The sequence below is a fragment of the Saimiri boliviensis genome, chromosome 4 (genome assembly GCF_048565385.1).
Source record: "Saimiri boliviensis isolate mSaiBol1 chromosome 4, mSaiBol1.pri, whole genome shotgun sequence".
NCBI lineage: Eukaryota > Metazoa > Chordata > Mammalia > Primates > Cebidae > Saimiri > Saimiri boliviensis.
In genome coordinates, this window is record NC_133452.1 from 114,943,412 (window position 1) to 114,968,015 (window position 24,604).

The 24,604-nt window shown below is 34.6% G+C and overlaps 1 protein-coding gene and 1 pseudogene across 47 annotated transcripts in view; both read right to left on the minus strand.

The window, feature by feature from the left end:
- RIMS1 (regulating synaptic membrane exocytosis 1) overlaps window positions 1-24,604 on the minus strand; it is a 521,656-nt gene that overhangs the window by 175,882 nt on the left and 321,170 nt on the right. For all 47 annotated transcript variants that reach the window (XM_074398079.1, XM_074398078.1, XM_074398076.1 and 44 more), the window contains 2 exons: window positions 3,545-3,612; window positions 1,736-1,846 (listed from right to left, as the gene is read on the minus strand). In XM_074398079.1, coding sequence (XP_074254180.1) covers window positions 1,736-1,846; window positions 3,545-3,612 — 179 coding nt within the window. The remainder of the gene's footprint in view (window positions 1-1,735; window positions 1,847-3,544; window positions 3,613-24,604) is intronic.
- LOC141584326 (protein KRI1 homolog) lies at window positions 7,356-10,943 on the minus strand (annotated as a pseudogene).

Genomic DNA, 24,604 nt, shown 5'->3' on the forward strand with positions numbered 1-24,604 from the left:
TGATCTCGAACTCCTGGGCTCAAGCAGTCCTCCTGCCTTGGCCTCCCAAAGTGTTGGGATTACAGGTGTCAGCCACAAGTGCTTGGCCTACATTTTTTATTAAAGTTGATGGAAGAACAATTTTGACAATAAAACATCTCATATTTGAGATGACTATGTGTCCTAAGGAAGTTTATGTACTGATTTCTTTCTTTCATTTTAGGTGCTGAGTTTCTATTTAAAAAAAATTTTTTTGAGACAAGGCCTCACTTGTCTCAAATTTTTTTGAGACACGATAATGGATGACTACAGTCTTGAACTCCCAGGCTCCTGTGATGCTTCTGCCTCAGGCTCCCAAGTAGCTGGGAGAAGGTTTGGACTATTATAATTTTACAATCTCTCCCACCATCCTGACTGAACTCCCACAGCTGCGACTACAGACGTGTGCAGACACTACAGTCAGCTAATTTTTAAATTTTAATTTTGTAGAGAAGTCTTGCTATGTTGATCAGGCTGGTCCCAAACTCCTGGACTCAAGTGATCCTCTCACCTTTGCCTCCCAAAGTGTTGAGATTAAAGGCATGAGCCAGTGCACCAGGCTGTACTGACTTCTTAAAAGCAAGCTTGAACAACGTGCAGTCAGTGGGCCACAAGTGGCCCAGGATGGTTTTGAATTCGGTCCATTGCAAATTTGTAAACTTCCTCAAAACATTATGAGGTTTTTTGTTTTTGTTTTTTTGATTAGCTTATTAGCTATTGTTAGTGTTGATGTACTTTATGTGTCGCCCAAGACAATTTTTCTTCTTCCAGTGTTGCTCAGGGAAACCAAAAGATTAAACAGCCCTGTCTTGAAGTGACTTAACAATAAAAGGGCACCATAAATAATGCATATACTTAGAAGACAGGTGCCAGGTCTTTCCTACTTAGTCTCAAACAGCAAATGTTTGATACTGTGTACATTAAGGTTCATTTTTCTTTATCATCCAAATTCATGTGTACAATTTGAACTATTTCTACATAAAGATAATATTCCATTGTGTATCTGTAGTAAAATGTAGGTCTATGACCATAAAGACTATAGATATGAGCCAAGAAAATGGCACTTTTGGGAAGCAATTTACTGTTGTCCAAAGCTCAATAGCCTAAATGCATCTCTGCAACTGACCATCTCGTCTGAAATATGTATCTCTGCCCATAAGACTATCAAAGTCTGAGTATTATTACAGAATATGTAAAAATCTATGTTTAATTTCTTCCAATGCAGAGACTCAAATATACGTAATTTAAAATGAAGAGAATATCATCAAAAAGTTGAGATTCACCACAATTCTTAGCGGCATACTGATTAGTGGAGGTGATCAGAATTATTTCATAGCAGGAGTAATTAATGGTAATAATCAGTAAGCACTACTAAGTACATTAACTAAAAAATTTCTTATAAAACTATTGTAATAAGAAAGTGATCCCTTTAATGATGTTTATGCTCTGCTCAAGATACAATAAAAGTCCACATTATCTATGCTACTTTCCACTTAAATCTTTTTAATGCAAAAAATCATCCTGAACTTTATATTCAGAAAAAAATACATTAGTTTCCCCCAATTTTATTTAATTTTCCTAACACTTCTATATGCTATGTTAATAAAATTATATAAAATATTAAAATGACATTTAAAAATCATTGCCAGAAACTTTGATGAATGCAGGCCATACTGTAATTCACCCTTCAAGAAACATTTTAAACCAGCATACTTACTTTCAGACCCAGCAATGCACCTGATTCTTTGGGCATGGTTGTTCTCTTGTTAAGAATAACACGTCCAATTAATCGGTCCCCCTCTTTAGATGGTTGCCACGTTACAGGATGCTGTTAAAATAGGAATGAAGTTTAAAAAGTAATATATACAGAATGAGATGCATTCAGTTATAAAAAGAATGAAGTCCTGCCATTAGAGGCAACATGGATGGAACTGCAGAACATTATGTTAAGTAAAACATGCCAGGAACAGAAAGTTAAACACTGCATTTTCTCACTCACATGTGGAAGCTAAAAAAATGTTGATCTCATAGTAGCACAAAGTGAAACAGAAGGTAACAGAGGCTGGGAAGGTAGGGCAAAGGGAAGGATAGGGAGAGATTTGTTAAAGAATATACAATTACAGCTATATAGGAGGAATAATTTCTGGTGTTCTATAGCACTACAGGATGACTACAGTTAATAATATATAGTTTCCAAAAGCTAGAACAAGAATACTGAATGCTCCCAATACAAAAAATGATAAATATTTGAGATGATGGACATGCAAATTATGCTGATCTGATCACTATACATGTACTGAAACATCACTATGTACTGCATAAATATGCACAATTATTATGTATCAATTAAAAATAATATAAAAAAGAAAATAGGAACAAACTGGCAGAGTAACTTAGAAATCATTATTGAAAAATATTTATAATGTCAACCTAAAAATACTTTAAAATCCTAAGAAATTGAAAAATAAACTGGGCATATCCAGATAATAATAATATTCAATGGTTGAAAAAAACCCAATGCATTATCAAGCCACAAAAAGACAGGGAAGAACTTTAAATGCATACTTCTAAGTGAAAGAAGCAAATCTGAACAGGCTATAATTCTAGCCACATGACATTCTGGAAAAGGAAAACTTATAGAGACAGTAAAAATATCAGTGGCTGTCAGGGACTCAGCAGGGAAGAAAGGAGGGAGGGGTGAATAAATGGTGCCAGGATTTTTAGAGCAGTGAAACTATTCTGTATAATTGGACACATAACACAAAGAATGAACCCTAATGTACACTATAAACTTTAGTCAATAATAATACATCAATATTGGCTCATCAGTTGTAATAAATGGACCACACTAATGCAAGATGTTAATAACAAGGGAAACAGGCAGAGGAAGGGGTGGAGTGAGGAAGTATGTGGGAATTCTGTACTTTCCACTCAATTTTTCTGTAAACTTAAAACTGTTCAAAAAAAGGCCTATTAAATTTTTCAAAAGTAAACAACTTGCTTTCTTTCTAACAGCCACAAATTATTGACTATGGCATGATGCAATTTCTTCAGTTAAAAGACACTGTAGGGGAAATCATTTCAGTAAACTTCATCTTTGGCATATATGAATTTTCATTTAAAAGTATATTTCATTTGTAGCAGAAATTTGCTAAAAATAGTTAGCAAATAAATATACATTTTTAAATGGTTCTAAATGGAATTGACTGAAATTTAAAAATATACCTGCTTATATAAAGAAAACTGATTCTGAATGTTAAATTGTTAATGTCAATATCCATAACCAAACATCTCAACCTTAGTCATTATCTAATAATTGTTTTTAATCAATTAAAAATTTGTTATAATTATTCAGTAATAACTGCTTTTTTCTTCAAAATTATATTATCTTAAATGAAATCAATATTTGCCCTTACCAAATGAATAATAGAACAGAACAAGACTACTATCTATCATGTATCAGACAAAGGACAATGAACAGCACACATATTCCCTAAACTCCAAATACTCTTCCCAGAAAACTTACCGAACTAATAGGTGATGTCTCCCGGCTGTGCCACGTGGCAGGATCCAACCAGTAATAATCCAAATCACCTGTGCAATAGAAAAATAATAAAAAGTATAATGGTATTGAAGAGAAGAGTGTATCACTTTAAGCTTTACTTCTTCAATTTATAAAGGGTTATAAATATTACAAACTTGAATGTGTATATTGCAGAATGATGTACACCTATGTTGCAAAGATTGTGACTTGAATCACTGGAATGAATGTATGCTACATTCCTACACTTCCTACAATGAAAGACTACCTTTTTCTCTCATAAATCACTCAGAAAACACATATAAATGTACAGAAAAAAACCCAGGTTATTCTGCTCCTCTTATCCTTAAAGGATTGTCTGTATTCAGCCACAGCTTGCTACCTACTGATGCTGGCTAAAATTTTATTCAATGAAATCAGGTAGACACTAATATAGTGTCTCCCTTTATACTTTCTGAACTGTATCATATCTTTCAAAATTATTATCTGATATTTATCTTCCCTCATCAACCAAAACATATAACATACATTTTTTAGAACATAGTGATGAGTAAATAAATATCAAAGATAACTTCTTCCAAAAGACTGGCTACAAATGACAGAGAACTCAAAAGTTCTAACTTTGTAAATATGTATTTATGAACCTTTATTTTTGATCTCTTGGCTCAATATAATGCCAAAGAAAGCATCTGAGAAAAACTGAAAAACTTTAAGGGAAAGTATCAGTGCTTTCAGTATTTGTATAGGATGAAAAGCTGGAGAAAAAGTGGGTAACCTACATGAGAAGAGATATTAGGAAAAGCAGGGGAATAATTCCCTTTTATATTTTAAACATCAGATTAACTCAATTAAATTTTTCTCTACATAGATCTTGAAAGAGTAAAACATAAAGTGAGTAAGCTTGCTAGCTAATAATGAGCTATCTGACTGTTGGCAAAATATGCTTGATGCCCGTAAAGATCGTACATAAAGAATTGTATATAGATGATAGACATTGCAGATATAGGCACTATAAACAAATTCCACGTTAAATAAATTTTAATAATGTTTAAAATATTCAGGCATAAAAAATCCATACACTTCAATTTCTTATGAACTGCTTCCCTTTTCCTTGTATATACCTTAGAAGGGTTGAAGGCAAATGTTATTTATACAGGTACTACAATAAATATTCTTCAAATATTCATGCAGATTACAGTAGCATATTCTATGCAGGGGTTAATATTAGAAATTGCATTAGCAAAAACTATATTCTGTTAAAACTTACTTCATGTAGATTCCATATTTCTCTCCAAATCATATACTTTAAAAATGTGTACATGGTTTGATGCCAAAAAAGAAAGATCTCTAAACTTCTACTGGGCTACCTCAGTTAATAGAATATTAGGTAGTGAGAAAAGAACATTTTTTTCTCCTTTATATTTATTGTTTCTAAAAGTTCGTATGACCATTCTCAAAGTAGTTCTCTCTTTAGTATTATAACACTGTTTGTTCTGAAAGAAAAACTATTTATGTTAATAAAGGTGAAATTACTACTAATACAAATGTTGCAATTTGTAAAACAATATCCTCAAATTTCATATACTTAGTAAAGAGGCCTAATGATTTCCTGAAAGCTCATTCATTTTGAAATTTTGTAATAAATCAATAGAACCACAGATATATTTGCAGAGAAAGAGAATTTTATTTCCCCCAAAAAGAAAAACCTATCATTACATTGATAGCTACTTTAAGAAGTCTTTAAAGTTAAAAAAAAAAAAAAGACAAAAATTCACCCCACTTTAAACACTTAAAGAAAACAAAAGTTCATTGTATCCCTCAATAACTTGACTTAGGTCCTAAAAACTACTTCTTGGTATTCTTCTCAGGCTCATACCCCAATTTCTCATAAGGTGGTTCAACCCCATGTTTCACTAATATTATCATATCTATTAATATTATAAAGTATATCTATTAATATTATAAATCTGAGTGAAACATGGAGTTGAACTAGCATATGACATATATATATGTCATATGGTGAATATATATATATATAAATATATATATATGTCATATGGTGAATATATATATAAATATATATATGTCATATGGTGAATATATATATATAAATATATATGTCATACGGTGAATATATAAATATATATGTCATACGGTGAATATATATATAAATATATATGTCATACGGTGAATATATATATATATAAATATATATATATATATATGTCATATGGTGAATATTCAATCTGCAAAACTGTTCCTTATAGGCAAAGAACCAAAAGCTGCTGTTTTGAAGTACGATTCAATGGTGATAGTCAACACACTTTATTATGAAAACAGTGCTATCAAGCAGTGCTATTCTTTGATATATAAGCTTTGTAGAATAATGATGTTGAATGGAGAATCTAATTTAATTGGTTTGGTACTGGATGAACATAGTTTGCTAGATGATTCCAGTGTGCAGCCAGCACTCTAATATTATCCTGTAATAAAATAGAGGCCACAGATATTGCAGGTTAAACAAATACTGTTTTTTTCCAACTTTGGTCATACATAGTTTTGTAGCTATCTACTAAGTATTGCTAACAAATGTAAATGTAAAAAACACATTCACTATTTTAACATACAGTATTTGTTTATTTTTGTATACAATTATACTTCCTTCATATTCTGAATGGTTTCTAATAGTTTTCTTACCACTAATTTCATCATCACCCATTAAAATATAAGTTTTACTTAAAGACTCAGAAAAAATAAAATCTAAAATCTAAATATGTAGTTGTAAACTGTATTTTTTTCTTCTATCCCTGTAATTACTAAGTTTGAAAGATATTACTGAACTTCTAAGCAGTCTTAAGTTGTCTTTATAACTCATATTTCACTATTATTAACGGAATAAGCAACACTCAACAAAACATCCTCCTAAAATATCCAGAATGCAGTATTTCATTAATAAAAAACATTTTCCTTGATTATTTTTGTAATAGTTGATTAAAGATATTGGCTGCCAGATGGCATAGCTGCAAAATGATAAATTCATGGTATTTGCTTGTGAAATCAATACAAACCACATTGGTTCTAATAGTCAATAAAACTTCCAAGGAACTAAGTCACTCCTACCATTAATTTAGAATCAGGAAATATGTTAGCTGCCTGTGTCTACAGAAATATCTCAAGTTCATAACTAGCCAAGTTCAATCAGGTGTTATAATTTTGGGCATTATTTTTTGTGAAGAATTTTAAAATTAACTTTTATACTATCTCTTGTGAAAAAGGTTTTTAAACTTAATAAACATGCAATCAACAATGCAGAAATAAAAGTCAGCTAAATTACACGAGTTTTCTGTAAAGAATACTAGTACTTTCCAAACCCAAGTCATTATAATTACAGTATGTTACAAAGCATAAACGTGTATCCCTATATCTATAATTTAAACTTGTGTATCTTATGATGTCTAGTGTTAAAGCACAATGGATTTCAATATGATCAGCCAATGACAATTAAACAAAAATCCCTTCTAAATAATACAGATGCATGATTGAGCATGTGTATGTTAAAAATATAAGAAAACCGGCCGGGCGCGGTGGCTCAAGCTTGTAATCCCAGCACTTTGGGAGGCCGAGGCGGGTGGATCACGAGGTCGAGAGATCGAGACCATCCTGGTCAACATGGTGAAACCCCGTCTCTACTAAAAATACTAAAAATTAGCTGGGCATGGTGGCACGTGCCTGTAATCCCAGCTACTCAGGAGGCTGAGGCAGGAGAATTGCCTGAACCCAGGAGGCGGAGGTTGCGGTGAGCCGAGATCGCGCCATTGCACTCCAGCCTGGGTAACAAGAGCGAAACTCCGTCTCAAAAAAAAAAAATATATATATATATATATATATATATATATATATAAGAAAACCATTCCTCTAATTTCATATGTTAAATATCTATTTCACAATTTACCTGACATCTCTACTTGCCCAGGTGGAATGTGTACCTAATGTTTAGGTAGTAAAAGGAAAGCTTATCTCCCCAAAGCCTTGAAGTGTTACAAAATTTGAACTTCTTGACTATCTCTAGAAGTAATATGCAGCATATTTCTAATACCATTATATGAATAATGAAAAAAGACGGAATTCAAATCAATTCTAAGATTGGCTCACAGCAACTCACAGCAATGTAATAACAATTCTAAATACATACATGCATTGTCACCTTAAAAAAGAGATTGTTCTTCCTATATATTACTAGATTTTCATTCAAAAAAATGTAAATATCACAGACCAAAAATAAGAAGAATTAGCCTTCCCAGGTATTTCCTGAACCTCTTAAAGTATTTTTTTCTTTTAGTTTTTTGAGTCCTCTATACCAGGATGTGAGTGGGAACTAAATGAAACACTGAACAAAATATGTTTATTGAATGTTTTTATGGATTGCATACACAAAAAGCCAACTGAGTTATAAGAATAGGTTTTTAAGTTGAGACAAAATATTGACACATAGACATGTACCATAGTTACCATACATGAGTTAAATATTGTTTTAGTTACATTGTGATTAAAAATATAAACATTGTAAGATTTTACAGGGATATTCATTTGGGAAAGAGTCTTCTCATAGATAAGAGTTAAAATCCAAAGTCTAAGAGCTTAGATAAACTCTTAACTCTGGATTAATATACTGAAAACACCACTTTGAAATGTTTCTTCATATTTTAGAAGTCTTTTTAAGATGGTCCCATGCCCACAAAGGGAAAATGTGCTTCCACTTCCCCTAAATTATGTATACTAGAGGATCTCACTTTGGAATAAATCAGCAATAATTTTCTATATAGCAAAGGCCTAGTGAGTCTAATTTCACCTAACTAGCAGTCAGAGATAAGAGACACACATTATTTAACAGGGCTTATTATCTAGGCATTACAATAAAATAGGAAGATACACCTGTCAAATTTAATCATTAATCATACAATCTATGAAATATTAAAGTGTATTTTAGAAATAAATTTATGTGTACTGTTACAAAACTTGTAAATTATCTTTTGCAATTATTAATATAGTGAAAAATTGGTACTCAAATACTTTTTAATTTTATTCTAAATCCAGGCCAATATTTACTCCCTAAACATATCTGAAGGCAAACATTGCATAAAATTAGGTAATACAGATTTGTGTCCCTTGAGCTCAAGGCCTAAGGTAGGCTAGAGGCCTCTCCAGATCATCGGTGTTGAGCAAGAACTTCTTTAACAATTTTAAGTAATTTAAAATTCAATTTCTGGCTTTGGTTCTAGGACAAAAAAAAAAAAAAAGGTATAACTCCTTGGGAGAGTTGCATATCACCTCTAGTCATTAGGAGTTCATTAGTCCTGTTGTTTTCTAAATGCATATTAGAAATTTTATTTTGGATGGCAGCCATGTTTACCACTAAAGATATTCAACATAAGAGAAACAAAAATCAAAACCACAATGAGATAGCACCTCATACCTGTTAGGATGGCCTATTATAATAATTTTAAAAGAAATCAGTGTTGATGAGAATGTGGAGAAATTTTGGAACCTTTCTACATGGCTGATGGGGATGTAATCAGTACAGTCATTATGGAAAACAGTATAGATGTTCCTCAAAAATTTTAAAATAGAACTACCATATGATCTAGCAATACCACTTCTCATCCAAAGGAAAGATCACAATCTCAAATATATGTCTGCATTCCCATTTTTTTTTTCTTTAGTTTGCACTGGACGCCCAGGCCCTCCCTATCCCAAAGCCACCATAGGGAAACTGGCTGCTGTGGGCCAATAAAGCTGTGTGACTAGATCATGGCTATGGCTGGGCGCAGCATTCCGAGGGGATGTAAGGTCTGGGAAGTATCTTGAGGAGAGAGATAACTTCCTTACCCGCAGCTACACGTGCTTCTTTAAGAGACAGGGTCTTGCTTTGTTGCCCAGGCTGGAATGCAGTGGTGCAATCATACAGCTCACTGCAGCCTCAAACTGCTGGCCTCAAGTGATCCTCCTTGCCCAGCCTCTTGAGTAGCTAGGACTACAGGTACGTGCCCCCATTTTGTAGAGATGGAGTCTCCATATGTTGCCCAGGCTTGTCTCGAATTCCTGGGCTCAAGTGATCCTTTCACCTTGGTCTCCTAAAGTGCCGGGATTATAGGCGTTAGCTGCGTGCCTGGCCATAGATGTGAGGTTCTCTATAGCAGATAGTACTTGTGGGTGCGAAACCTGTGCAGGGCTTGACTGGAGGGGAGGAGCCAAAGACCCCTGCCTGCTCCCTGGGCTCAGGAGCTGCTCTTGGGCCCCTGCTGTTTCCTCCGCTTCAGGCGCAGCTGGTGGAAGTGCAGCCGTCTGGGATTGAGGCCAAGGGCCTGAGGCCAAGGGCCTGCAGTCTCTGGCGGCTGAACTCGCGTCCACCAAGCATCACAGTGGGGCCCAGCAGCCGTGCCTTCTTGGCCCTCCTCCGCCTCTGCAGGGCTAGCTTCTCTGGGGGTCACACAGGGGCCTCCTCTTCCTGTGCTGGGAGACTCTCTGGCTGGGGCTGCTTCACACCAGCCCCATCAAGCGCTGGCAGCTGCTTCTGTGGGCTGGCTTCATCTCTCTGTGGCTTCTCTGTGGCTTCCCTGGGCGTCTCTGTCTCTTTCCGGCAGAGTGACTTGAAGATCTGCTGCTTTTTCCATGAGTTCTGGGCCTTCTGGCTGTATGCCCGCTTGTCCCGAAGCTCCTCCTGCTCCGACCTGTACATGCAGGTCTTCTTCAGAGAGCACCACCGGTTGAGCTCCTTATCGTCAGCAGCGAGGATCTCCTCAGTGCTGAGGCCAAAGTTGCAGGGCACCACGTGCGGTACTTGAAGCGACAGGGCAGGTCGTTGATGATGTCCTCGTAGTCCAGCCGGTAATACTCATCCAAGTACTCCTCAAATGTCTTGTCCCCAGGTTCGAACACGGGCTTCTCCTGCCCCACGGCTGCAGTGAAGGGTGACTTGCGCTTCTTCTTGCCCAAGCCAAGGGGGCCTTGTGCTTTTTCTTCCTCGGCTGGCTGGGGTCGTAGTCGGCATCCATGTTGAAGTTGGGGTCCTCACAATGCAGCTCCCGCTGGCTCCAGTCTCCATCCTGCTCAGACCCATCCCACATGTCCCAGTTCCAGTCATCTTCAAGCCCTTCCTCTTCCTCAAATTGCGGCTTCTCTTCCTCCACCGCCCTGTAGTACTCGTCCCCGAAGCACTTCTCCATGAGCTGGTCATGCTGGGCTGGGTCGAAGTCGTCCTCAAGGTCCCTCTCCTCGAGCCCCAGCATCTCATTGCCCGTGACTTTCCTCAGCTTCTCCAGCTTGGCCGGAATCTCCTTTCTCTCCTGGTTCTTCAGCTGCTTGAGCTCTTCCTGCTTCTTTGCTTTCTCCCTCTTCTTGCGCTCCCGAGTCTCTTCCCTCTTCTCCTTCCTGCGCTCATCCTTACGGCGCACGGAGGACGCAATGCTGCGTGGGTAGGTCTTGACCCATGCCGAGTCCGGCTCCTCAAAACGGAAATTGTACTTGTGTTCGAAGTCTTCCTGCTTCTTAAACAGCTCCCCTTCGTCTGAGGAGTCATCCAGAAGCACTATTCACTATAGCCAAGAGGTGGAAACAAAGTCCATAAAGAATATGTGGTATATATATATATATATACACACACACACACACCACAGTATTTCTCAACCTTGAAAAAGAAAATCCTGCCGTTTTTGACAATATGGATGAAACTTGAGAACATTATGCTAAATGAGATAAGCCAGATAAGGACAGATACTACATATTACTACTTACATGAGGAATCTAAAATAGTCAAACTCATGGAAACAGAGAATAGAGTGGTGGTTGCTAGCAGATGGGGAATGGGGAAACAAGGAGTGTATACTTTTCTGCAAACACATTAAGTTGTATACAATAAATATGCACAGCTTTTTATATGTCAAATATATCTGAATAAAGTATTTTGTTTTGTTTTGTTTTTGAGACTCAGTCTCACTCTGTTGCCCTAACTGGAGTGCAGTGGCACAATCTTGGCTCACTGCAACTCTGCCTTGCGGGCTCAATTGAGTCTCTTGCCTCAGCATCCCAAGCAGCTGGAACTACAGGCGTGTATGTACCACCATGCCTGGCTAATCTTCGTATTATTAGTAGAGACAGGGATTCACCATGCTGGCCAGGCTGGTCTCAAACTCCTGACCTCGTGATCAGCCTGCGTTGGTCTCCCAAAGCGCTGGGATTACGGGTGTGAGCCATTGCACCCAGCCAATAAAGCGGTTTTTTAAAAAAGAAAAACATTTCCCTTTTTAAGTTCCCCTTTGTTCATAAGTGCACTATGCTTCCATTCTAAAACCAAGAACATCCCTGTGTCTTTCTCCCTGATATGTAACTTTCAAATTTCAAGTAAACTGAAGTATTATTAAGTTGATTCATATAAATGTATCAATTATTTATTAAGTGATTGGTGTGACATAGATGTTTTTATTCAGAAATTATTAATACTCAATAAAATCTCCAGAGTTGAACTACCCCAGAGTGATTAAATATTTACTTGAAGCCCTGTGGTGCCATCTTTATGTTTTAAAATTTTAGGACACAGGCAAGGAAACTCAGTAACTGGTCCAAGAAAGGGAAACTTCATTAACATTTGATAGAGGCAATGCTTCTTCTGGTTGTATGCATTGTTGTTCAATTTGGGAACAAATCTTTGGGATGCAAACACCACAATGACACAACTCTACGAAGCAGTTATATGGAACCCAGAATCAAAATTTCTGGCTGAAACATGAGCTCAGTCATTCAACTCAGCAGATAACTCTCATAAAATTCCCTCTTTCTTCTGAGGGTACAATGAGATCATGTGGATGAACTACTTTATAACTACAGAACACCACAGAAATGCACATTGTCAGAGTATAAAAACATATGCTAAAAATTTTTGTATTTTTAATTATAAGCATTTCTGACAATTCTAATAACATGCACAAATTAAGAAAAAGATACTTTTCTACCCAGCAGTTTATTTGAAATCTTGAGTAATCACAAAACTTCATTGTATTTGAATTTCTGCATCAAAATTATTATATGCTAATAATCATATTCACATAACACTTATAAAATCAGCGATTATGCAGTAAAAAGAACCTTGTACTCAGAGTTGGAGACTTGTGACTAATCCTAAATCTGCCATATTAGGTGTAATCTTCTCATCTCTATTTAGCTTTTTTTCTTCTGCAAAATGAGAATAGTGCCTTTCCTCACAAACATTTCATGAGGATTAACTGAGATATGTCAGTATGGTGAATTGTAAAGGAGTTTAGAAATAGAACTTAATGTCTCCTTACATACTTAAGATGAGGAATATGAAATAATGGTGTTAGAGATCAAATTTACAGCTGATTAGTGATTGTAACCAAAATATACTTAATATCTCTAATCTTTGCAAAATATTCTTGAAACAGGCTTAGAGAAATGCTTAAGTCCTGTTGTTTATAAAAATTATTAAATGGCCAGATTATTTAAGAAATCCCTAAAAATGTTTCCTTGAAGTCAGCTTGTACTATACCTTAAAAATTATTTAGTAGACATTAGTTGTAAATAATATTTATTTTCTAATAGGTTATAAGCTTCCTAACTTTGTGTGATTCTTTAGTTTATATTCCTTAAAAAAACTATCTAAACAATAACAGCATTGATGGTATTAAGAAAATAACTATTATAAGTTAAAACCCGAAATAGGGTCACCATAGTTAACGTGGCTTTGAGAAAACAAAGAAACCTTTGTCGGCTTGGGCTTGGAAAAGGGTAATAGATATTGAGAAATTAAAATAAATTTGAGATAGTAAATATCAGTCATCTGATTAATTCTTCCTAGTTTTAAAAATTACGTACATTTATATACATTTAGATTTTTGAGACCACATGAAGCTTTGGAGTCCAGAAACATTCCGAAAATGCCATGATACTCAATGCCATTTTTTTTCTTACATTTACATTGGCCTGGTGCTATAAGGCCTTAGAGAAATTTTATAAATTAAAATTCCAGAAAGCTTGAACAACAAACACACAAACACATACACACACATGCATGCACACACAACTTTGTGCTTAGAATTATACAATAAAGATGTGATCATGGTCTTCAAGAAATCTAGACCATACTGTGTTATCTGTATTAAATGACAATGAAAATGTATCGGAAGAAAAGTCCCCAAGGTCATTGATAATAGGCAAAATGCTTTCCACATATAATAGTTTGGAAAATAATAAATTTCATGTGCAAATATGACCTGAGGCCTAATAACTGAGAAATTTCTCCCCAGAGTCTAAATATAGAATAGTAAGGTAACCTGGATAACAAATCATAAAATTGTCAATCTTAGGGATACTTGTTTTTTCAATACAATGACTCTTCATAAATAGTAATTTGGGAAGTGCTGTACAGCAGAGGGAAATATTTCACTGCAACTTTCCAACTGACCAGGCTTCCACATTGACACTGAGTATTCCATTCACGTGGGAGAACAGGTTGTCATGTGCAAAGTCTCGGAATAACCAGCCAGGAAACCCTGTGGAAAAAATTGGGGTTTATTTGTTTTCATTGTTTGGGGACTGGATGTTAACCATAGGTTTAAGAAATTGTTGTGCTGGGCAAGTTCACAGCAGAGACATTACAAGAACAAACTCTACAAACAAATATCTTTGATAAAGGAAAAGGTTAGTCCTTATCCAGACACAGGAAACACTAGCAAAAAGCATTAAGTTGAAATAATATTCTGAATGGTAACTCAATTTTTACCTGTCTCTATATCCTAAAGAGAAAAAAAAAAGTAAAGATGGATACACGCTTTTAGTGATATAAATGAGAATAGTAAAATAAAAATATAGATGGATTTTAAGGCTATACAGAACAAAACAGAAGTGCTTATATAGCACTGATATTTCTTACTTAAAAATAGATAATCAATCCACAAAAAAGCAGAAAAGTTTATACTCTAGCAAATAGTAGGTAATATAAACATGTTTTGACACCAGAGATCCCTCAAGTGACTATAAATAGTTTGTTTTTGCCTTTCTTTTCTATTTATTCTATTCATTTTTTTGGTTTGTTTGTCTTTGTTTTTATTTCAGCTATACAAACCAATAATTTACAGATATAGGACTTTATTTTTAAGTTGGAAATTCTTTAACTGGCAATAGAAAATCACCAGGCACAGAAGTTTGGAGAACATTTTACTTTATGCCTCAGCACTGTTTTTGAGAAAACTTCTAGGTAGCCATATTAATAAACCTCCAAAATTATAGCCATAGGAAATGAGGTTGCAAAACACTATAGTCACTGTTCTAACTCTCTGACTCCATGCAAAAGTGGTCAAGCTTTATAAAGTCATGAATCACGTTCTTTCAACTGTACTCCAACTCCATTTGACAGAAGTAAACAATTTAATAAGATAAACCACAAAAAGAAATGAGGATAAGGAAGCAATATCAACAAATACATATAGATTTTGTACACATTTTTTTATTAAAAGGCAAACTAAGTTAATGTTGGTCAAAAATTAACTTACTGACTCAAGAAAGGAATTATCTTCCAGAGTCCCTAAATATTTGAGTGAATAAATAGTTCTAAATCTATATTTCCAATATAATTATTTAAAAATATCTTCATGTTAGAACTGTTACTTTAAAAAATAAGGAAGCCTCACTGACCTAGACCAAAATTTTTCAACATTGGTTTCTTGGCTTTGTCACAGGTGCATGAGAATCCAATTCCCAGCTTGCCTAGCTGTTTAAATACCTGACTTCACAATCACTAGTTTAATGGACTACTCACAAGTATACTTTAGAGAGTATATCCTTGAAGATAGTGCCGTACAATATTTTTGAAATGTTTAACACAAAGCAACAGTATATACAGAGTCTTTGTGAGGGCTATGTGTTAAATCAAATTATATTTTCTAAAGCAAAACTACGAATTAATTCACACCATCAAACAACCATGCACCAGGAACACACTATATTTCTAGACAGTACCCCTCCCCTCACTGTCCTTACAATTCCTCTTATTGTATTGTCCTTTAACATTACCACATTAGGGTGTTTCCTACATGGAGCATGGTGATGATGATTCTCATATTATATGGATCACTCTGCTTCTGCTGCTGCTGCTGATCTTCTCTATCAAATAACAGAAAAGCAACTTCCCTTTGGTGTTGGTATCAGGAATAATTAGTGTGCACTCACGCAACCAGCTTATTTTTATGTTACAGATGTTGTTCATTTGTAATGAATGACACTTTTTTGTGTTGTAGTATTTGTGATTAAATATGTAGCCTAATTTTCTAAACTTATTTTCCCTTACTGATCTTTTCCATGTGTTTTAAATTTATTTCACATGGCTACATTTTTACTTTTTTGTAGCTATCGTAAATCACTTTGGGTATTAAAATAGGTTTCAAAATGGTATTAACGTAGGAATTAAAATCAGGTTAAATGAATATCTATACAATATAATTTAGTATATTTATTCTAACTCTATTTTCATTAAAATGCAGGTTTCCCTCCATCGAACTCAAAATAATTTTGATTCAATGGAAAACAACCAAATGGAACTGATGTTCAGGTATTAGTTTACAATAAATAAAAAATTATCTTAAGTTATTTGAGAGTCTTGCCAAAGGATGGGAAGTAAGTCAAAAGGGCTTCTCACCTAGCAAAAAGCAATAACAACAAAAAATCTGAGCTCCTAGACTTTATTCCTAGAAAAATCCACCTGGCCCTCACTCATAACTTTACAATCACAATAATACAAGAGTTTCTTTGGTATTTAATCCTTCAAAACCATTAAAGATGCACACTGTAAAATGGAAAATAGTTTGTTCAAACAAGAACATTGAGAGCAATAATTATTCACAATAAAGGGGATAGAGAAACCCAAACAAAAAAACAAATACACAAAAACAAATGAATCAGCCAAGAGTCTATGTGTCCTCAACATTGTGATACTGTGTACAGCTTTATGAACATAACTGTGCCAAGAGTAGCATAACTGGATGAACAGATATGTATAAACATAACTGGATTAAAGGGCAACACACTGATGTTAAAACAATATCTGTTAGGCAATAACTGGAAAAATCATAGCCTGTAAATTTTTATAAAAACAAGGATAAAATCCCTTTATAGCCTTCCTAATTTAAGGGGGAAAAAAGTTGGTAAATTATAATTCTGATGAAAAAAATTTTAATTAAAACAATGTAAACAAATAGCAATAACCCTAACAATAAGCTGACTGACAAATATTTAGCACATCGAAAAACTCAGCTCTCAAAATGAGGAATCTGAAGCTAAGCTGTTAGTTACAATTAAGTCATTATTCATCAATGCAAAAAATAAAAGCAGAAACATATAGCAACTGTTTATTAAATATTGCTTCAGATTAATCATGAATTTAATTTAAAGATTAAATGTACTGTAAATAACTCTTATCCCTTTGCATGTTCTATTTCCTGATATTTTTTGAAAGCAGTACAAAAAAAAATGTAAAAGATCAAGTGCTCTTTGCATAATGTTCCCCACACAGAGTAGCTGAATTGCCTGTTAAAGATTCTTAACTGGCCAGGCACAGTGGCTCACCCTGTAATCCCAGAACTTTTGGAGGCCCAGGACGAGACGGGTGGATCAAGAGATCAGGAGTTCAAGACCAGCCTGGCCAAGACAGTGAAACCGTGTCTCTACTAAAAATACGAAAATTAGCTAGGCATGGTGGCAGGCGCCTGCAATCCCAGCTACCCAGGAGGCTGAGGCAGAGAATTGCTTGAACTCAGGAGGTGGATGGAGGTTGCAGTGAGCCAAGATCGCACCATTGTACTCCAGCCTGGGCAACAGAGTAAGACTCTGTTTCAAAAACAAAAAAAGATTCTTAATTAAAATCAATGTCTCTTAAGTAAGAGCAATGCAAGTGAACAAAACTATCTTTTTAGAGAATTATGCAATTGAATTAAATTGTGAAATTAAGAGATATTTGTTGAAAAATTTAAATTGCATACCATTAGCACTGATAAACTTTAAAACATTAAATCTGAAAATTAAAATTACCACCTGAAAGATTACATTTATAAAAAGTTAAATTGAATATTATTTCAGTAATGTTAAAAAGCCAATTTTTCATATTTTATAATTTCTTATAAATTCATAATAAAACATTCCCAATTGATATATAAGGTAATGTCACTCACAAGGACAGTAAGTATCTTTAACTCAGTTTTCTCAATAGAAATGAGTACATTTAATAATGTCACCAATCTTAACAATATAAAATCGTTCTATTTCACCTAATTTCTATACAAACCAACTCAAATGTTAACTAAAATGTCTTACTGATTACAGCAGGATTAAGTTGGAGAAATACAGAATTCATTAGAAATAGCAAATTATAGTAATTATAATAATCCCAATATTAGGAAAAATAATCATAGCCTAATTTTATCTTTTATAAAACAAGACATTATGTTGTATACAGGTATAATATAAATAAAATTAAAGACTAATCTCCATTTTAAAATAGCCAGTCAATAGCACCTCCTAAACTCAACCTCAGTTTTTTAACTGGCAAGACAATAAGTAGCATTTACCTTTGGAAATAAAATATTTATTATTCATGTTTGAAATATATTTGTAAATAATTTATATTAAGGAAATTGTTGCAACTGTATTCTAATGGCTCAGTTTTCAAATGAGAAACTCTTTTGAAACTCTAGGCTAGCTATTGTGCATCATTTACAGTTGAAAGGGACTAAAAACACTGAAAAACAACAACTTATTGGCCTTTATAATTTCCATTATTACCAAGAAGCTCTTTGGTTGTATTTGTTTTTCAAAGTGGCGTACTAATAGTTTTAATGAGGAAAAAAAAAAATCACATAGGCATACACACACACACACACACACACACACACACACACACACATACATCTTTGGGCCTACCAAAAATCTGACATAATTATCATTGTATCACATTTTAAATCACACATATGGATATGTACTTAAGCTCACAAGTATGCAAACTGTATCTACTGCAATTTAGCTTTGTTAAACCAGCCAGGAAAACTGTGGAGAATAAAGATACTACGTTTAAAGATGCTATACAGCAAACTCAAGAAGGACAACTTCAAGCAAAAACTTAAGATAAGATTGTTTTCATTACAAATCACACGTTTCTTACCAATACTCAGAGGGGCTTTCAGGTTAAATAGATGTTTTAGAGGCCCTTATCCTGTGCTTAATTTTTCCATCAATTTTATGCCTTAATTGCATAGCTCTGCTTACAGTAAAATCTCATAGACTATAACAAACCTTACATAGAGATCTCTGTAACTAAATGTCTGCCTAAACAAGACTGGCCCAGAAAATCAGGAAATCACAACATATTTGTCAAAGAAGCCTACTGACAAAAGAAACCTGATCTCTGTCAAGACATTCTAAACAGAAACAAGCTCAATGAATTTGCAGTCAGTCATTCCCAATGTTTGCTTATGCTAATGGTCTGCCTAATCCTTACATATTTATCTTTAGAAGATTTAAATTTTGGGTGCATTTTTTATCATATAAAATGCCAGAGCCCATGAAACAGCAAATAGTAATTAAGGGGTTTGTGTTTGTTTGTTTGTTTAGCAAGAACAATTTGAAGCTGGTCTTGGGTTTCACTAACCATAGATGAGAAGTGGTATACCTTTGTGTAGACAGAACTTTTTCTACCACTGAATGTCAAGCACTTTTTTTTGACATGACTTTTAAGGAAAGGATTATAAACCTGAGGTATCCAAGCCCTTTTACATGGTCCATAATTATATTTAGGGGTTATATGCACTCTTTAAAATCGTAAGTAAAATTTTGTGTGCAAAAGTATTTTTCCCAAGAGTCCACTGCTTCCTTTATTTCTCTGAAAGACCTCTGATCTCTCTCCAAATTAAGAACAAATGCTTAAAGGGACTAAATGAATGAGTGACTCAGAGTAGGGTATTATGATATGGACTTGTTGCTTTACCTTTAGGTCCCAGAATTATCCTCTCTTGCAGGTCCTCAGCCTTAGCAATATGCTTTCATTAAGATCCCTATTTAAGGCAGGCACTTAGGAAATCAAGAAACCATACTCAGAGAAAATGAGCTTTGTGAATACATATAGAGAGCAAAGGAATTCACCTCAAAAAGCACTTTCATGACCTATCAAGACTCTAATGAATTATATTTTAAAAAGCCTTTAATATAGTATAGGCAAGAGAAATACTACACACAAACGTACTAACATCTCTTCTCTGGTGAATACCTTAGATAATTTTAGAGATATATGCTAAATAGGAAAATATAGAAAATATAACAAACTTTATATAATCTAAGTGACTACAAAACATAACCCTGAAATAAAAGTAAGAAAAAATAAGTGGATAAAAAAGTTGTTCCAATTTAAATCTACTCAGGAGAAGAAGTTTCAAGGGCTAAACATTCTCTAAAGAGAAAAACAACAAACACTGCAGGGCTAACAGCCTTTTGTAACGACAATAACCAAAAACCCTCAAAGCTATTTGTAAGTCTGAAATATATGACAGATGTTGTAGTATTAAAATACGTTTGTTAAAACTCATCAGTCTTTATATCAATATGGCCCCCTTTCTGAAGTCAGTTTTGAAATTTGTTCAATGTTTACAGTTCATCACAGTAAGAATTTATTTTCCAGACATTCAAGACTCAAAGGAGTCATATAAAACCTTCTCTAAAACAACTTATTTAAATTAACTATGCAATCAAGATTTTTGGTTACATTTTTGCAAGTAATTGACCAACTCATTATACGATTAGGATAATTATCTTAAGACAAAAGATTGGCCTACATGAAGCAGGTTATATAAAATGTAAACCCATTTCATTAGCCTACAACTTACAGGCAGGATGTTAAGCATTTATAAGTTTTCCTGACAATTATTATCATAGTATAAAATAAGTATTAATTCTTTCATTAATTTATCTTCTTTTATAAGTTGGTATGCTTCTTCCCAATGTCCCTAGTCTTAGAAAATTGAGAATGGCAACCATTTGTTTTACTTTTTAAAAGTGTTTATATGGATTACCTGGAGAAGGGTGGGAGAGAATATATATTTGCTGTTTACTAAGATTAATTTTTGTTTTTGTTTTCCAAATGACTTCATTTCTCTAACAGAGCTCTTCCCAGGAACATTCACAGGTAATACTTCAAAATGAAAATATTTTATTCTCCTTGAAGATCTTCCTGACTATGCACTAATAAATAACAGCACCCCATAAAATCAGAAAGTTGGAAGAGACTTGAGCAGATAACCTTCTATGGAATGCATAATCACTTTACTAATAAAGTTATTACCCTCATAAATATATGTGTAGAGACTATAATTCAGACTGGTTCCTTGGAAGTAGACAGAAAAATCAATCACATTGTTTTTCTTTTTCTTTCATCTCTCATGTGCATATGTGTGGGAGCATGAACCATCACTGCCTCAGCCTTCCTCTCATAATGGTGGGTGTCTATTATTAAGAAGAACCAGAAAGTATCAATATGAATACAAGATTCATGATCATTATAAACTGGCAATTATTAGCCACTCTTAAAGCACACTGTTCAATTTACAATAAAATCCTTCCATTCTCATTAAAGAATATATTTAATTAGTCTAGACTCAAAAACATTAACTAGTATCTGGTAGGCAGCAATCTGATTCATACTTTAGCAAGTGGAAGGTGGCTACTTCTTTTCCAGTTGCCTCTGATCCTTTGGATTTTGAGCTTGCCCTCAGCAAAAAGTGGACCTCTTGAAAAACATTTGCTGAGAAAAGAAGGCAGGAGCTCTCTTCAGCTGCCCTCAGCAATACACAGGGAACCTGAAGGGGAGCAAGGGAGCAGTGAGGAGAGCCCTTGTCTCTGGCAGACTTTCAGAGAGTCCCAGTGCCTTTCTGCATCCAGGTCCTCATCAGGCTGCAGCACAGCCAATGCCTCTTTCCTCTCCCAAGGAGTGCAGTCTTAACAGCAGGTGCCCCTAGGACACCTCAAACTTAATGCCTGTTTAGCAAAATAGTTACAAGAAGCCAAGAAATTTACCAGCTTAATTTAAAAGAAGCGTATCTCTTAAAAAGGAAAAGAAAAGAAAAAAGCCTTGGTAGCTAAAACACTACAAATAAAAGCAGGGAAAAAAAAAACAAAACAAAACAAAAAAAAACAGCTGTATTTACCCCCCGCATTAGGAAAACTGCATACCTTTAAAAAAATTAACAATTGTGTCTTCTTCCACATAAAAATCATCAATAGATGATACTGAGCACCTGAAAAATGTTGTGCCATTCCTATAGAGAATAACAGGAGAGTCTTTTTCCAAACTGGCAGAAGGGAAACCAGGGCCAGAAGAGGTTGGTCACTAGTTACTCTTTATCCCAAGGTCACAGACCTAAATCTCTGATTCAAAAGACTACACACTTCTCTTTCCTTCCCTGTGTCTTGGGCTCTCCGTTCCCCTCATCGAATAGTTTTCCCTTTAGTCCACAGCTTAACATCACCGAAAACACATGCATTTCCATGAATCTGTTCTATAATCAGGACTGTCAATTAGGAGAAACCAAGCCTTGTCAGCCTTTTTTTTTTCTAAACACTTGAACAATCTATATATATTTATACTTTTGTATTTTCAAGAATATTAAAATCTGAAGTTTTCTAATTTTAGTGAAAGTCACTAAATAGGAAAAGCAAACTCTGATCCATTAGAGAAGAAAAAACGTGTACTTTCTGAATTAACTGTATATTTTATATACATATATCTCAAGTTGAGACTTAAATGTAATACTACAATGTATATAATTTAATGTGCACTTCAGATATATATTTAAAACATAAAAGTAACTTCATGTAATACAAGTAGTCATTACTGCATCCTAAAATAACTTGCTATATAAAGCAAATATCCTTATTCTCTAATGATATAATCTAAATGAAACATTTTAATATCTTACTCTTTTGGATAATTAAAGAATAAAATCCACTAACTTTATATTTATTCATAGATTAATATAATTTCATTTACCTGTTCCTGAATGCAACGTATGAAGTAGTAGAAACTGCAGAAACCCAGCAAACATAACAGCAGCATCGGAATGGTTAAATACATGCCACTGGCATCAAATCACCAAATCTCTGCTAGCAACAGCAGCAAATGCACAACACAATTTAAAAAGCCACCAAAATACAAAATTTTAAATAAAACTCCTTGTGGTCCTTGCATTCTAAATCAAAGCCAAAAAAGCCTGCAGTGTCCAACATTATACAACAGGGACACTAAACAAGGCCATAAGTGCTGCTGTCATCAAAATAGATCTCTGCAGCGTACAGATTCTCATTGATTACAGCATTAATCTGTAGTGCTCCGTACCGTACTAAAGTGGTTCCCAGTGTAGCAAACACCAAAGCTCTTCTAGCTCTGCAGTTAACCATTTCCTAAAACAATGCACAAAAGCTGCTACTTTTCTGCAGCCAGAGAGATGAAACATTGTGGTCCTTAAAGCTAACAAGAAGAAAACACTCAGGCAAATATTCAGGAGCTCATCTTGTACCCACTGACATTCAATATGATATCCATGGGCCAAGATGACAAGGTTGAGCAGATGCCTGACTGTCAGACCACAGAAAACTCACCTGAAATGATTTGGTCCCATTATCAATCACTGGCAATGATCCTGCCAAGCCCTGCATAACAGATCATTTCCTCTGCAGTTTCCCTAACTGAGGAATCTTAGCCCAATGACAACTGGCACCAGAAAGCAGAAACCAAAAGTATACAATTGATTTTTGAGAACACAGGCAAAAGTGCTTCTTCAGCCTGCTCTGGGATAGCCAGCCTAGTGCTAATGGTGGCTCATCTCCAGAGGGCAAAAGGACAACCCCAAATAGGTTTTGCCAGGGGACAGGAGAAGGCGGGTCATATTTCTGATATTTTTAAAGATGCATGTTTTTGATGACTTTAGATGTGTAATTCATAAAACAATAGATTTTTTTCTCACTGAGACAGAGTAGTTATCATCTCATTCAGTCACCTACATTTACTTCAACCACCCATATTTTATGTTACAGAACAACAGCAACAATAACAACAAAATCAGTTGATTTGAAATTATGTTACCCTCTCAATTACATTTTTATTGTAGTACAACATTCAGATTTCAGAAAGAGCAATCAACAATGACACACTTCTCTAATCCACTAGGGATTATTTGCTGAAAAACAGAGGTGGACTGCTTCTAGTTTGTTTTAGAAAATGAAATTGTCAGGTGATAACAGAGAATCAGGAACCTCTTTCATTTACTTAAAACAAACGTGCTGTGTTTACTTAAATTACATGTACTTGTCAAAAATAATTATCTCATGAGAAAAAAAATTAATACTGAGCCATGGATCATCTCATTATTAAAATAACTGCAAAATGTCAGCCTCAAATGAAATGACTAATTTGAACAATTTTTCTCTCTTAAAAGAACATATTTACAGCCTCATTCAGAATCTGTAGTATTTTCTTTTCTCAAACTTCCACCTGTGCTTAAAACTGGCTGTACTCAAAGCTAGACCAAGTTATTGCTAAAAAAGGCAAAAGGGAAATAAACTGAATGCTTATTAAGTGCCAAATATTACCCTATTAATTTTATTTAGTTCATTTATTTCTCATGAAAAATTTATTTCTCATGGAAAATCAATAATACTTATCCCATATTAGAGATGGGGTTTAGAAAAGCTAATTAACTTGCCTGAAGTCACATGATTTATAAGTAGCAGAGTTGAGATTTGAACTTGGCTTTGTCTGTTTTGAAAGCCATGCATGAGCTTTTCACTACGCCATGGTAGTTAGGAATTACTGCAATTACTCTGGTGAATTACCTCAAAGTTATGCCAGTTTTTGTGAAAGTACTCGTGACTTATTGGTGGTGCAGGGGCACCTATAATGATACACCGCTATTTCCCATGTTTGGAGCTGGTGAGGATTTTTTTGGA